The sequence below is a fragment of the Triturus cristatus genome, chromosome 1_2, assembly GCF_964204655.1.
Source record: "Triturus cristatus chromosome 1_2, aTriCri1.1, whole genome shotgun sequence".
NCBI lineage: Eukaryota > Metazoa > Chordata > Amphibia > Caudata > Salamandridae > Triturus > Triturus cristatus.
This window is the reverse complement of record NC_140580.1, coordinates 334,219,075-334,235,728: the sequence shown is the minus strand read 5'-3', so window position 1 is coordinate 334,235,728 and position 16,654 is coordinate 334,219,075. Positions and strand designations below refer to the sequence as shown.

At 44.1% G+C, this 16,654-nt stretch overlaps 1 protein-coding gene across 5 annotated transcripts in view; it reads right to left on the bottom strand.

Annotated features, from left to right (window-relative positions):
* The window catches only part of EPHB2 (EPH receptor B2), a 776,297-nt gene that overhangs the window by 437,529 nt on the left and 322,114 nt on the right, over positions 1–16,654 (bottom strand). For all 5 annotated transcript variants that reach the window (XM_085603935.1, XM_085603938.1, XM_085603939.1 and 2 more), the window contains exon 3: positions 2,100–2,784. In XM_085603935.1, coding sequence (XP_085460061.1) covers positions 2,100–2,784 — 685 coding nt within the window. The remainder of the gene's footprint in view (positions 1–2,099; positions 2,785–16,654) is intronic.

Sequence of the window (16,654 nt, the reverse complement as noted above, 5' to 3'; positions counted from 1 at the left end):
TCCCTCTTCTCCATTCCCCACAGTGCTGCCTCCTCTCACTCTAACTCACTAACTTGCTCCCACGGCACCCCTTCCCATCCCTTGCCCCTCCCATAGATTTCAATGTTAGGTTTGTTGTCCCCTCCCCTCTCCTCTGCTCCCCCAGATGAGGAGGTCCGTTACCGCCCAATCCCCGCTTCTTCCTTGGGTTCTCTTGCTTTCCTTCTAAGCCCAGGGCAGCCTTTAGAGCCACCCCCATCCCCTACCTTGGGAAGGGAACCCTCTTTGGAGGGCAACATCTCAACATCCTCCTCCTAGTCTCTTAGGCAGTACACATCAATGCACAAAATGTGTTTGGTTTGCAGACCACTACTCATGTTACATGATAATGCCATTAATTCTTATGTTGAATATTTCTCTGCACAGCTATTCTTGCTCTAGCTTTTTATTTCACCTGCTTCGACTGCAATGTGAACCCTTGCAATGTCTTTTTTATGTTCTTGTAATACAAAAACTCAATAAAACGGATTTCGAGTAAAAAAAACTGCCTTAAATCTTTATTTTCAAACTTTGCTTATTTTTCATATAGATAAACAGTGAGCTTGGGTGTCAGATCAAATAACTAAAGGATTTTTGGGGGGAACGACGACTGGAAACTGACGTACATCTTCCCTCATGCATTCAGTCGTAGGTGCTCACTCAGTTTAAACAGCAGAACTTTCAAATTTCTAGCAAGATGGGGTTCAATGGTGATGTGGTAGGCTGACTTCCAAAGGATAATGGCGGATTTGCAAAACAGCAGAACTGAGATACCTTGACCTCATCCTGAACACATACATTTATAATCAGGTAAAAGTGGCACCTTCTTTTTGGAGAATAACAAAAGATTTCCTCCTTGAAAATGACTCGGGTCTTACAGAGAGTGACATTGCTATTACAAGTGGATTTGAATAGAACTAATTAGCAAGAACCAAAATAAGCTGAGCATGAAAGGTTGAGGTTAAAGCTGTGGTTGCCAAGAAGATATTTAAATCGGATGCAGAAAACTGTTCTAAGTGCAAAAGATTGAGTCTGTCGGGATTAACAACTGCAATGAAAATTGAATATTATTTGCAGTCATTAAATGAAATAGTAATATTCTAATCCCAAATTTAAAATTGGATTTATACATTTACAGATATGGAGAAGGCCTTTTGGGAGAGAAATACAGCAATGGCATCTACACAACTGTGGAATCTATAGACGTGATCCACAAAGTGTTCATGTGTTCTAGGTTAACTAAGGTGGGATGGTTTAGTTGGAGATATATTAGGAGCAACAAAATGAGTTGAATTAATGAAGCACTAAATTTTCAATAGTCAAGCAAAGAGTATGGGTATTTATTGTGAACTGCATAATTTAGGGTTTTGAAACAAAAACAGTTTGCTTTTATCTATTACAGTGTTTTACAGGCAAGCCCTCCTGTGAACAAATGATAACAAGCCGCAAGTGAAAAAAAAAAAGAGCATTAGACTGTACGTGCTTGATGTTTGTTCTCAAATCATTGCTTTATCATTTTCATTTCCTCATATTAAATGAAGCTCTTCAAACTCTGCTTAATTAACAGAGATGCACTGTGGACAAGGGCATGAGGAACTAACTTGAGTAGGCCTTGCCACAGTACACACAAGAATTAGATATCCACTACATATATATCTGTTTTGTAATTACATCTTCGCATCAGTTTCATCTGTTCAACAAAGTTATTGGTATCAGATGAGGGACACCTAGTTGTCCAGCTAATTTAGAGTCTTATCAAAGAAGGTACTTCTTTACAATGTTCCAGTGTCTCTTTAATATCCTGACCGGATCTCTGATAGGAAACGTACTTGCGCATATAGTCAACAAAATATATTATAACGATAACCTCTCCTACCAGCTCTCGAATGGAAGAATCAACAAAAGTAATTTGGTTCTAGATGCATTTAACAAAGTTAAATATCATGGCAATTGAAACCAATCGATTTATCAAAAGGGATCATACTGTTAAATACAATAAATTAATGGAACGGTGAACACTAGCAATATGCCATAAATTCCATTAAATGTACTCAAGTTCGATCAAACTCTGAAATCCTTACCTCGACAGACAGTGCCGTTGTCCACAGCTTCATGACCTGCTCGACACATGCAGCGCCCGATCGGTACCAACCATTCCCCATCACCATTGCAGTACAGCTTAATAGGAACATCCACCTCCTCTGCATTTGGGATGCAACTCCCCCTCGCAGCCACCAAAGAGGTACTCTCTGCCCCAGAGAGAGTCTCTTGAAATACAGCCCCGTTCTGGATCACTCGAGGGCACTTGCGATAGAAAACCCTGACAGCGATGAGAGACATGCATCCGCCATAATCTTGGAAAGCCAAGTAGAAGCCATTTTTGGAAACAGGACCAAAGCTGCGTACTTCTGTGTTGATCTTCATCACCCGACCACCAAGATCCACCTGGGAGAAGCTTTCATCGGCTGCTATCGTGTCCACCTTTACCCAGGGGTTCTCCATCCAGTTTGGGGAGGTCTTGGTGGCTGAGTCAATGTCAGACTCATAGTAATATAGGTTAAAAGTCTCCTTGCAAGATCCAGGGACATTGGGGATGCTGCTACAGTCACGCACAGAAAATTTCATCTCCACATGGACACGGTGAGCCCCTCTTCTCCGGATGTACTTGGTCCGAAGCCAGTTGTTTTGACTAGAAGCGAAGACATTGCATACTTGGTATGTCCGGATGGTGTTCATGTTTTCATCATATCCACTTACTTCTTCCCACTGCAGAGGGAAAACAGACAGGCACTTTAAAGATGTGGCACTCCATCAGCCACAATATGAATATATACATTTCCATTATTTATATATATCATGCATATGTACTCTTATGAAAGAAAGCTAATGGCTATGTGATAATGTGAAACTGAGCTAATGTGTCAATATGTAAGTGATGACGGATAAGTCTAATATATATATATATATATATATATATATATATATATATATACACACACACACAAATATATTTATAAATATATGTTTTCTAATTATGCTATGACAGTGAAAATAAATGTGGCTTTCGGGCTGCGGTGCAAAGTATAAATTCGATGTCTTTGCCATACTAGAGCTGCATTTTCTGGGTTTTCTAGACCTGGATCATACCGGAACCATAAGTGCTTCACAATAAGGGTCTATATGATGAGATTGTGCTCTGCGTCTCCGTAATAACAATATTTATAACTAATGCACATGAAAGAACAGTAGGACATAAACCACACATGCAGGTGCGCAAAGTAATAAGCTATTTAATACCACTTTTGAGAGACAGGAGGGGATTCATAGGACTCATGACCTGTACCCACATCCAAAAATAATGTTACTAAATAGCTTATTACACTCTACACAGCTATAAAATACATTTAAAGTGCATTTCTGGTTAAGACTTGAATCCAAAAACACACTGTAATTCACAAGTTATGGCTAGGACCCCCATCCATAACTCAAGGTACACTTGGGTGCAAGAGTTCATACAGCCATACAAACCATTAGTCACACACTAAAGGGTTATCACTTTTATATATATATTGGCCATTACAAATCACAATTTCAAAAAATCATGATTTTAATTATTTGACAGGTATGACTGGATGATAAAGAGGATCAACAAATGTTTTTTTGCCGTCTTGCAAATCACGATTTGGCACAGAAGACTATTTTTTGCACTTAGTAAAAGTTTGCACAGTAAAAAAATGCTCACAACAAAGGGGGCATTATGACAGGTGTTGATTTTATTGGAGTGCTACTGGGAACTCAGAAGCAAGGAAAATTGGAATGAAAGACAAAAAAAATGAGTGTGCCATAATACAATTGTGATTTTCATGAAAACTGCGATAAATTAGCAGCTGTTTAGTATCTGTAAAAAAGGCATAATTTTCTCAAAGAATAGTGATATTAATCAAATCTGCAAATTAAGTTTAAAAAACCAAAGGTTGAGAAAAGACCCTGTCAAGAGGAACAGGCAAGTACTCTAGGTCTTGTCATAGGTCAGGCACTACAGTCAGGTCCGTCGGTGCATGGCCAAAAATCAGTGTGGGTTAGGTGCCCGCTGTAAATTGGGTGCATTGTCTGTCCATACCTCAGGACTTGCAGCCAACCATCTGTGGTGGGTTAAAAGCACAGCCATTTCCCTCTATGCATGCCCAAAGGCAGAAGGCCGTTTACAGCGCCATACTGGTGCGTGGCAGTTGAATGAAGTGCAACATTAAAAACACATAGACATTCAGTGGAAAAACACAGTTTAAGGTTCGTCAAAATTCAATAAAAACGCAAACCTGGAACACCCCTGCCAGTTATGGTATGGAACGCATGCTATAACTCCCATCGCATGTTATGCTTAATACACCACATTGCCAGTGGCACAGTAAATGATGTGACCCGCTATGCCAAAACGTGGTGGGCAGCATGAGATATGGTGTGTGTTACACATTTTAAGTGGCAAATATATGGGATTTTCTTGGTTTCCATTTCCTGAACCACAGCTAACTCTCAACTGTGTTTTTTCAGTGAACATATATGTTTATGTATATATGTGCCAAATATATAGGTAATGAAATATGGGACTTGAATATATTAATCCTTAGGGCAAAACATCATTCATTGCATCATACATGTGAGAGTATAGTTTCAGTGTCACGTTCTGCACATAAGACTACCCCTTTGCGCGATACAATGGTTGGTTGTAGAAACAATATCTTATATCTTCACATATGCAAGCACACTGAGCAGCCGATGGATGCCCGTGAACAGTCGATCAATTAATTTGCTGGCGTTAAACTGGATTTCTCGGCCCACATTTTCAATCTCAAATCTTTTAAAAAGTCCCGCCTGAATTGAAATACTGGTCATGGACCCTAAAAATGATGTCAATGCTTTCCATGAGAGCTCAAGATCTACTTTTTCTTAATGAACTCATGTCCCCCCCAATCTACTACAGCAGCACAATATTGTTCAATCCTGAGAGGGATCCAATGCCAGAGCTCCGAAGGCAAAGGCCCAGTGTGCCTCAACAAATCAAGACCAACCCCGCCTCTGCGAAGCAAAATCTAATCCACCCATATAGATGAAGGCTCAACCACCCATAACTCAAAAGAAACACATCAAGGCCTTCTAAAAACCTAGGGCAAGCCTCCTCTGGATACTAATATCCAATTCTCCATTACAAATCAAGACTCATTCCTCAATGAGGACTCAGGCCCCAAACCTCACCTAGAAACACCAGACCCTATTCTTCTCAAGCTTTAAGCAATAGCCTACTTTTTTCAAGTTCAGTGTTAACTCCTTCTTCACAAGCACTGACTCAAGACATCATTTTCTTTAAGTGCTACAAAATCTTATCCCCTTTCACAGTGATTCAAGGCCCAATCCTCACTATGGCTAAAAATAAAATAAGTATGGTCAGACGTAAATAGCCTACACGCAGGTGACAATCTGATTTTCATGTTAGGGTCTAGTATGTCTGATCAGGCTGCGACTTTACTACGGTTGCTGCTTTTGATTATAGCAGTTGTGTATGTTAAGTACCTTTTAGATGGACCTCGGAGGGGAGACTACATATTAGCTTTCCCAGGCAAATTCATGTGGTACCTGAGAGAGCTTGGGTACTTAACAGGTTGGGTGTCCATGTAAGGGGTCCCTCCTGAATGTATGTCACCCCAAAGGTCGTATGGTGCACCAGCATTAGTGATAACTGCAGTGGCGGAGGAGCGGCGCCCCACTGCTTTTCAGCAGTGCAATAAAGAAAAAAGAAAATGATAATAACACGTTGTTATTATGATTTTATTCTCTGTGTTGAAGTCTGTTTTTGGACAGGGTATGGCTGTGGTCACAGCCAGCAGGTAGAGGAGGAAATATGTGCACTTAATTGAGCATGACGGTTTGGCCGACCGTCTTCGGCCGGCTAAACAGTCATGCGCACTTAACATGTTCCTTACCGGGCTGTAATGCACACCCTGTGTGGAGAACATGCACAGGCTCACAGTCCCAATTTGAGCGCTGAACCACAGCACTCAGACCAATCACAACACTGCTGTCATGATGGTGACAGCAGCATTGTGATTGGCTTAGGGGAGCCTGTGTGCTTCCTGCTTCTGGGAGGAGAGACGGCAGCGTGCAGAGGTGTTTATTTTTCATTTCCATTCCCTCCCGCCATCCCTGTCCCATATCAGCTGCCACTGGGTAACTCATATTGCTCTACCATCTTCTCCTTGCATGTCCCTCGCAGTCTTTCTCCAGTTCACAAATCCAGAAGAATTCATTGGGAGGCCAAGTTGGGGGCTTGAATACACATCCAATAAATGAAGCAGGAAGGGTCCTTTGTTGCTCACTGGGCAAGGATCAAGCCAATATCAGCAGGTCAGCCTGTGGCCTAACAAGAAAACCTGAAAAAATAAGTGGCCAAAAAGTATGGTCAAGTGTGTATCCCTAATATAAAGAAAATGGACGCCCAAGAATAAATACTACCAAGGGCATTGTTACGTTATTTTTAATTCACTTGCACACTCCCCACACACCCGCACTCACCACTGCAGCGTTCCAATTAAAAGATCTCCACTAAAGAGCCCTCTCGCGGGGCCTGTGGGGGACTGTCCCCCCCTCCGAGGAGCACAACGCCCTATGATGAAGCATGACACCTCAACAGGTGCGTGAGGGCAACTCTTCAAATTTGAGGATTTCCCTTCCATCCAACCATATATTCTTTTATTAAGACAGATTACCATCAACATTCAAGTCCTACCTTTGAATCAAAGAGGCTACTTGCCATAACCAGAAGGGTCAGTGGAAATGTGCTACTGCACAGAGGTGAACTCATGCGCCCACGCGCACCTTAATTATGTCATATGTTGCCAGGTGCGCCATCTTGAAATCATACAGCTCACAGAGCTGGCCGGACGTTCAGTGGGTTAGAGTGTATGGGTGGCTAGGCGCACCACATCACCATCTAAAACCCTGATTCACCTGTAAACTTTTTTACAAAACGTTTTTAGAAAACGAAGCCCTGAAATAAAGCCATTAACTCTTAAATATTAATATTAGTGTTAATGCGAGTCCCGGACAAAAAGATGGCATCATTCAATTAGACCCGCCCAGCGCTCGCGCCATCTTTCCCAGTCAGAGACCATCACGTCATGGGCTTTGGGGCCTCCGAGCTGCTCGAGCTCACTTTGCATTACTTAAAGCCTGAGGAATGCTCGAGGCGGACTCCCATCAGCAGGGCTTCCCGCGAGGGACATCTCCGCGCCTCGAATCATCAGGCCGGAGGTGAAGAGGCTAAAAAGCCTCTTCACCCCACAAAGATTTCATTCAGCAGCGCCCTGTGATTTAATATGATGTTTTGGCTCGCAAACAAAGGCAACAAGGAGCTTGGTTGGCTGCCCAGAAAGAAAGTGTATTCAGATAACAGGTTACAGTAACTCGCCCTGCACGTCCGTGCGCATCTCAATGGCTGTCAGCGTGAGTGGAAACACAACCAAAGGTCTCCTGCGCGCGGTACTTCTTTCGTTAAACGCCGAGATAAGGCGACATTTCAAAACCGAACTGTGAAACAATGTAACTCTGGTTGTTTCTATTCATGTACTCGGTACAACTAACTCGGAAAACAACACCGCCACTGTGCTGCAAGCAGATGAAAGCGACCGCAAGCACTGGCAAATGGAACAGGTCTGGCTTACATGTGCTAACTGTCCAAACACGGGCGTGCAGACCAGGGTTTGCATGCACTAGCACACTGAGGCCAGACCCACGGGTTTTGGCAAAGCTTATGTTAAATATATGCACTGTAGCTTCACCGTGGGTGACTTCTGAATGGTTTAGTCTACCCCATTCATCCCCAGTGTAACAAATAACATATGTCTTTATAAAACACACATTCCCCCTGAGGGGAGCCTGGTGCTGTGTAACAGATGTTTATTGTTACCCAGCCCACTGGTCTCGTTTTTATCAATCTCCGGAGGATGCACGGCTGGGAAGGCCTCTAGGATTCAAACCCACGACCATGGGTTCAGATAGGGATCCCTGGAGTAGACACACTACTTCACCGAGCCAAGTCGAGGATGGCCTCTCCCCGAGCTGCTTCCAGAGGAACATGGCTACAAATGAGGCCAGCTCTGTTTACCTGCTCCAGAATTTTCTATTGTACCAGGCAGACCGAACTGTTGCTAACTTTAAGACAGCACAGCTGTATGTTATATGTTCAACACTGGGAACCTGGGGAGTCTACCTGCTCCCGAAGAACTTCGCCTTCTGATTGGACCATCCAGAGGGAGTTGGCAGGCCGGAGCTTCCAGAACCTTCTATTGTGTGTTTCTTAGAGTCGTTCAGCGGATCCTGTCTGCACTTCGATAAGGAGACCTTTCTCAGCCCTGCAGACTCCCCCGGCCCAGGATGTTGAACTTTATGCTTGAATGCCTGTTTTTCCCCCTAGAACCTTAATTTTGTTGTTGTGATGCCGACACCTTCCCCTTCGAAATTCCCCTTGCCACTTTCAAAGCTTTACTTGGATTAGGGAAGCACCTTAATGGAACCTATCTAGTTCATATTTTGAGGTTTGTATCTTGTTATATTTTGCATTGACGCCTATATAATAAACAAATTCAGACGGCACAATTATATGGATATGCACTGCTTTTGGATACATTGATTTTAATCAATCAATCAATCAATCAATCAATCAATCAATCACAAGATTTGTAAAGCGCACTACTTACCCGCGAGGGTCTCAAGGCGCTGAGGGAGAGGAGGGGGGGTAGCCGCTACTGGTCGAATAGCCAGGTCTTGAGTCGTCTCCTGAAGGTCAGCAGGTCTTGGGTCTGTCGTAGGTTGAGGGGAAGGGTATTCCAGATCTTGGTGGCGTGGTGGGAGAAGGATCTGCCTCCGGTGGTGGTTCTCCGATTGCGCGGGACGGTGGCCAGGGAGAGGTCAGCGGAGTGGAGGTGACGGTTGGGAACGTAGAAGGAGAGTCGACTGTTGAGGTAGGCTGGGCCGGTCTTGTGGAGTGCCTTGTGTGCGTGGATCAGGAGTTTGAAGGAGATTCTCTTGTCGACGGGGAGCCAGTGTAGGTTTTTCAGGTGGGGGGTGATGTGGCTGTGGCGTGGAATGTCGAGGATCAGGCGTGCAGAGGCGTTTAGGAATCTTTGCAGTTGTTTGATGAGCTTGGTCGGGGCTCCTGCTTAGAGGGCGTTTCCGTAGTCGAGTCTGCTGCTGACGTGGGCCTAGGTGACAGTTCTTTTTGTGTCTGTCGGGATCCACCTGTAGATCTTGCGGAGCATGCGGAGGGTGTTGAAGCAGGAGGAGGAGACTGCGTTGACTTGCTTGGTCATGGTGAGCGTTGAGTCGAGGATGACTCCCAGGTTGCGTGTGTGGTCGGATGGTTGTTTGTAAACTGACTAAATTTTGATAATAAACCTTCATGGTTTGGACATCATCCTCCTCTTTGTTGTTATTGTGGAGCCAAATCGGTTTCACTGTTATTGAAATGTATAGCTGATACTAGCTACTTCCTTACGCTTTCAGTCAACAATCAAAGGGCCTTACAACCAGTGGAGGTTCTGGGAGGTAGGGGAGCAGGGCGTTGGGGGGGGGGGGGGGGACGCAGGGGGAGGCTGGAATACCAAAAATAAAATAAAAACGTACCTTCTCGCCGCTTCCTTGCTTCCTTAGTCCTCCCTCACTCTGCCTTACCGACAGCACACCCAGGCGACCAGTCAGCCAATCACAACGCTGCATGAGCAGCATTGTGATTGATCTAAGTGCAGTGTTTCGGCGCTCAGACGCTCACTAGGGACCTGGGCATGTAAAGTGAGCAAGACTGTTTTGGGCGGTCCGAGAGGGCCGGTCAAGCAGTCACTGCGCACTTTAGGAGGGTGCTACCACCCCTGCCATGCCCCCGCCCCCTAATGCAAAGCCGGCGTAAGTAGGATAATAATGCAAGTTATCATTTTATTTTCCCTTTGTGTCACTGCAAAAAAGCAGTGGGGCAACGCTCCTCCACCTTAGCGGAGGAGCCGCCACTGGATCCTGTACGACGACCACACAAGACTATTTAGGTACAGGAAAATGCACCCTACCGCAGCGTGGCGGATGCAACATTCAAGGAAGGGCAGGTTAGCATGCTGGCTGGCGATGGCCTAAAGAAACACCAAGGATTCCTTACAGATGTGAATCTATGATGGAAAGCAGCTTCGGAGCATACCATTCTGTACTACAGGGAGGTTCTGCTTTGGAAAGGGCAAAGAACATATGGTGTTTGTTACCTGCCAAGGCCATTCGAGTGAAGCAAATAACATAAGGAGAGCCGCGGACGGGCCCACGGCTGAGAAGGGCTGCAGGAGGCAGCGAGAGCGGGGGGGGGGGGGGGGGGGGGAGGGGGGGGGGGGGATGAGGTAACGCGAGTCAAACCAGAAATGAAAGGTGCGCGCTGTTTATGAGGTACTAAATGTCTCCTGGCCAAAACAAACACGGAGAGAAAAGCGAGAGGCGGTGCATCAAGTTAATAACGAACATGAATTACGGCAATAAAAAGAGAATCTGAAAACAAAACCTACTGAACGGCAAAAGGCTGGTAACTGCCAGCCGTGTCTGGAGATGGGAAATGGGCAGGGAAACACGCCATAACGGCTGCAGCGAGGCGGGGGGCGGGCGCGAGATACCGGAGCTGTGAACCGCGATAGCTGAACGCCCATCGATCCACTTTTATATAAACCACACTCATTATTAGTCTTAAGGTCCGACAGGTGTTCGTATTTTTATAGAGTACACCTCTCTGAGGGCCAACGGGGCGCTTTGCATTATGTGGGGAGACTGAGAAAAGCCTAAATCGTATTCAATAAGTGGGAATTAATTAAAATTCACACATCTACTTTTACATTCCACATTTTTTTTTTCGGTCACAGGAAGATTACTTTATTTTCCCAGAATCACGCAGTATTACGTCAAGCGCAGATGCTGGGATTTGACCCCAGACCTCCAGGTTTCCTGGTTGGCAGCTTTAACCACACAGTCACACAGTCACACCTCCTTCCTATGTAGATAAAGGCAAATAAAGTCATCCGTGTTTTGGCAGAACTTGAGAATTAGATTTATAATGCACGTATTGTTTAGAAGAGACACCGATAGCAGAGGTGGGGTCTGCAGGGGCGTTGATGATGTCAGCTCCAGTCATCACTCTTCAGCCAATCTTGGTAGCAACAGTTGATGGAGGGGCTGCGTTCAAGATAATGCACAAGGACCCGCAACGCATGGCGCGCCAGTCTGCGGCTGGGCTGTACTAGTTCTTGGAGCTCCTCAAGTCCTACGTGACATACAAGCAGTGCTTAATTTGTAAAATATTAAGTGCCAGGGCTCTAACCAGGAGGAAACTGCAGCTTGAACGACCCGTTGCCCCTGTCATCGCTGCCAAGACAACTACTAACCATCTCTCTCGCATGTAAATGCAACAGTTCAAATTATTCCAGGTCCCCAAAGCTAAAGGAATGGCTGGAGAGGCAGCAATTTTAATGTATATTTTATTCCTCAACAACCTTGTTCTGCTCATCTCTAAATTAGATGAGCATTGGCACCATGTGGTAGACTGTTCTATGTATGGTGTTCACAATTAAGTGCCGGTGCTTAGCACCGGAAAGACCTAGCTCAAATTAAGCACTGCATCCAAGGCTCCATTCTATAGGTTGGAACTCCCTGTATGACAGACAGACTGCCTGGTGATCCAACTCAAGTCAACTTTTGCTGAGTCTAGAAATCCCACGGTCACCTGAAACAGGTCTAGGTCCAAAGGAAGACGTGAACTGTGCTTTGACCCTGGATCATGCTGAGGATTCTGCTTCAGTTTGGCTCCGCAGTCCTGGCATGAAGCTGTTTTTAGGACACCCCGCCCTTTCTCGGCACAGAGCCGCACTCTCATGCCAGTCTCGGAATGTAATCCATTATTGTTTTGAATCAGGCCAACGCGGCTGCCAAAAAGTCTTCAGGGCTTGGTTCAGTCAATAGGAGTTCTACGAAATGGAGGGACTGGGGTGGCTGTTCAATACACACTGATAGCCACAGGTTAGATGCGCTACAATAAGCAGAGGACGGTAAACTTCCAACCACACAAAGAACTGTGCCCCAAGACACACATGCAACTCTTAGATTCAATGTGAAGGCAGCTGCCATAAAGTGGGCCAAGACTGCCACACACCTTCCACGTGGCGTCCATGAATGTGGAAGTCACTAAACTAGGGCCAGACCCGGTATTCAGTGGTTACCCACTGCTGGGCCGGAACCAATGAACAATGGTGATTGTACGACACCACATTACTGACCGCGGAGGGCTTGGCCTCCTTTATTTGCAACTGCTTGGTCATGACACGAGCTTGTACAAAGGCAGTGATCTTTTTGAGAGTGCAACACCAGGTACTTTGCACAGAACTGTCGTTGAGGGCTGTGAACATATGGCGTGGGCCACTTAACGATATAACCTCAATGTATTGGTTGAGTATTTTCTTTGTAGTTGGGAAACAAACTAATTTTACATGTGAAGCAATATATTGTTCATCTATTTTAATGGTCTAGTTATCGTTTTATCTCAACAGCATTTGACATCTGTATGTGTAATAAAGATTATAATGTTGAAAAAAACATTATAATGTACCTTCCTATGGGGGACTCAGGAAGAGCAGTAAAAAGGGAAGTGACATTTCACACTACATGGATAAAAGGGAACCTCATTTATTATAAAATTAAATGTCTCATACATCGGAGCAGAACAGAGGCGACAAATATTTAAGAGATATTAGCCTGATTACCTCGTGCTATGGTGATAAGAACAGGTGGTTTCTTCTGTAGAAGTAGTATTAACGAATTTTAAAGTATGGGGGCATTTTCATGTCATAGAAGTGGTTTCTGGACAGTCATAGCACTGGGCTGCAGTTCTGAGACGCAGCTGAAGAAATCCCTTACTTATTAGACAATATTCCCCATCACTCCATCTCCAAGACCCCTCTTGACTTCTGCCACACACTTTTTTCCATATGGTTTTCTTTGTTTTTATCCTCGCTTACACTCTGCCTCGCCTTCTTACACTTTTGTATCTCACTTCCCTCTCCTTCTTTCTGTCTGTTGTGCTTGCTCCTCTTGTCTCTCACAATGACCCTCATTCATTTTTTGTCTTTCTCTCTTACATTCTCTCTCTTGCTTTCAATCACAGAGATTCAACAGAGACAGACAAACGTGATGCAGAGAACTTGGTCTGAAGCTTCTTAATCACTGAGACTACCATATTCTTTTAGATCGTCTATGCAACCTATAGGAGAGGTTTATCTGGCCTGTGACGAAAGGGGAAAAGCTTAAGAATGCCCAGGTCACCCAAGGAAACCCAACAGATAGCACAACCGGTTGTGCAAATGCACAAGTCAACGCTTCTAGGCCTTTAGCCCTCACAGTCAGTCTGTAGGAAATCTGCCCTTTCTGTGTTTTCTTTGCCCTTTGCTCATCTGTATATTTTTACTGATATTAGAACTTTGTGTACTTTACGCCTGCAAATTAGCAGTTGAATGCCCCTTTCAACATGGTTGAATTGGCATATACCTAATTGGTATATTTAATTTACATATCAGTTCCTAATACCTGGTATAAAATGTACCCAGGGCCTGTAAGTTAAATGTCACTAGTACAACTAGAGCACCGATTGTGCTATCCACTTCAGTAACAGTGCAACACATGGCTTAAGGCCTACCATTGCAGTCTGACTGTCACAGTGTAAAGACAGCAAAACAACCTTTCAAAACAAACCTTTTGTAACACACCCAAACCCCCATTTTACATATTAATAAGACTTTCCTACTTATGCCCTGTCATCTGCAAGTATTTAAAAGTAGAACATGTATAAATATAATGTTAGCATGTCCTAGCATGTCTATGTCCTATTTTGTACCATGGCAGGCCTAGCTGTCCTATGTAGAAACCCAGAGTGCAGATTTAAAAATCCTAATACTGTTACGTTATGCAGATTTGTAGAGTGCACTATTACCGAGGAGCGTATCCTGGGACTCAGCAGGTGTGAGTCTAGCCGCACCTAAGGCCTGGTGGGACTGCTCGAAAAGCCAGGTCTTCAGCTTCTAGCAGAATTCAAGACGTACCACCAGGTCATTCCACACTTTAGGACCGATGTAGGAGAACGGTCGACTGATGTATCTGGTTTTCCTTATGCGTGAGATTTGTGCAAGTAGGAATCCGGATGAATGGAGGTGTCTGGGAGGTTTGTGAAAGCATTTGCGAATGTTGAGGTATGCTCGACAGTGTGGGTGAGGAGTTTGAGTTGTGCTTGTTTGTGAATGGGGTGCCAGTGGAGCTCCTTCGGGTGTAGTCTGAGTGCAGTGAGGGATGTTGGGAGTGAATAACAGAAGTATTCTACGTCTTAATAAGGCAGCTGAAATTCCTTCGCCTTACCACTGCTATTTCCTCTGCATTTTTGGGCAGGTATATATTTGCATTCTGAGCTGAAGCTAGATCCCATCTTTATAGGCTGGGCAAGAGTTCGGCAGCCATCTTCCCTTTAGCACAAATGCTTGCACATCGGAGCTTTTTATTTGGCAGAGAAAAAAATATAATAGGTATTTATGATGAGGGGTATGCATTTCAAAATAGTACTAAGGACAAAAATGCCATACTGAAAATGAAAATTGTGAGGGTTCAAATGTAAAATCCCGCTTCCAAACTGTGATTATAAGAAGTGGCCAGCAACTTCAGCAGTTTAGGATTTATTTTACAATGTCAGTACCAGTGCTTGAAATGGAAAAATAGAAGTGCCGGTACTCTGTACCAGAGTACCTGCTTGTTTCTGGGAAGAGCCGGTACTCTCCAATTAAAAGCATATCATTTCTCTTGAGAAGTGCCGGTACTTTCCCTCCCAATTTAAAAAAGTGCCGGTACTCCGTACCGGACAGTACCAGCCCATTTAAAGCACTGGTCAGTACATGTCCTCTGTTTCACTGCAAGTGGTTACAACCTTCATTCTTAGAATGATTGAAGGCTTTCAATGACACAGAAGGCATCAAAATAAACTCCACCTCCCTCACTTAGAAGTTTGCCCCCATGACAGTTAGTAGGAACGCGAAACTATTTTAACGATCATACTTGACCCCATTGAGAAAAGTCTGATTCATGACTCTTGTAGCTCCAATATTGCTCCGAAAGACTAAAAGCACCTGAACTGAGAAAACCATCTCTCATGTGTTATGTTAATAATCTCTGAATAGTGCTGATCACCATTTTTTAAATGTGGGGCTCCTTTTGTGTGGAACTGGAAATACCAACAACCAACTGTAGTTGCGAGCATTATCGAAAACATGTGGCCATTGCATCTATCACCTTCCTTATCATGATGCGCAGTTAAGCGTTTGTGAACAACATATAGGAACTAAGTGATGCTTGAAAAGAACAAAAACAGAAACAGGTCATATCTTGAATACAGTATGGGGAGACGAATGCAGATATGCTGTGTCAGGTGCGGGCATAAGCACTAGCAAGCCTCTGAGTTACTTCTAGCTGCAGATTCCACCCTCTGCTACATTCCTTTTGGAAGTGATGATGCTATGCTGCGGCTTGAATCTCTATTCCATTTTAGGTCTTGCCTATAGGCAGCTGTCTGTTGTCAAAAGACTTCTTGTGAATCAAAACTCACAGGGGTTTGATTCAGGACATTGCTTACCATTGGTTGGCTTGATTGTCAGTGTCATTTGCTTGCATCTTATGCAGTGGTTTTCCCTCATCTTCATATGTTTGTCCCTCCCCTGGAGAATAGCTTCTTTACCACCCTTTTTACTGAATCACTTGTATCCATCCCCTGCTCACAATCAGGGAACTACTTTTTTCTTTTCCTTTCGTCACTCCATGAGAGTGCATGTGTCTTCTTGGTCTCTACCTTGTGTGCTGCTTCCCTTCCCAAATTCCAAGCCCAGCACACCTCCTTTGATCGATGTGGTGTGCCCTCTTCCTCACAAGCACCATTAATCCGTGCTTTTGCACACCCTGCATTTTTTTGTTTTACAGCATCAGGTCACAAATGTGAGAGATATTTGCTTTGCCAATGCTTGTCCAAATATTTTCTAACGCACCAAAACTCTCAAGCTCATAAATTCGACTGTAGGAAAGCCTTTTCCTCTTTGCATATTACAGCTCTGTTCTCACTCCAAACTAGTTGTTTATATCAGAGCCGACAGAATGTTGGCCACTGCCTGAAGAAGTTTGAAGCTGATTTGGCTTGCGTTGCCCAACAAATGAATCTACAGTGGCAGTCAGATGAAGAAATTGTACATGATGTTGCAAACTTCTCGATCAACTTTAGTAAAACCGCTGTAGTAAAGCAGTTAGCAGCAGGTTAAGTAAAAATCTGCTTTTTATTTTTTTTAATTGTTTTTATTTAATGCGATTTTATATAGCGCGAACATTACCCGAAGGTGACAGAGCGCTTTACAAAAGAACCAGTTGCGTTACATAAAGACTTCGGATTACATGAGTTACAAAAGAGATATAAACAGGAAAAACTTGCAAATGTACAAGTGGAGTGAAAGGAGGGAAAAATTGCAAATGTACAAGTTGCAAAGTCACTCAAGGGAGAGAT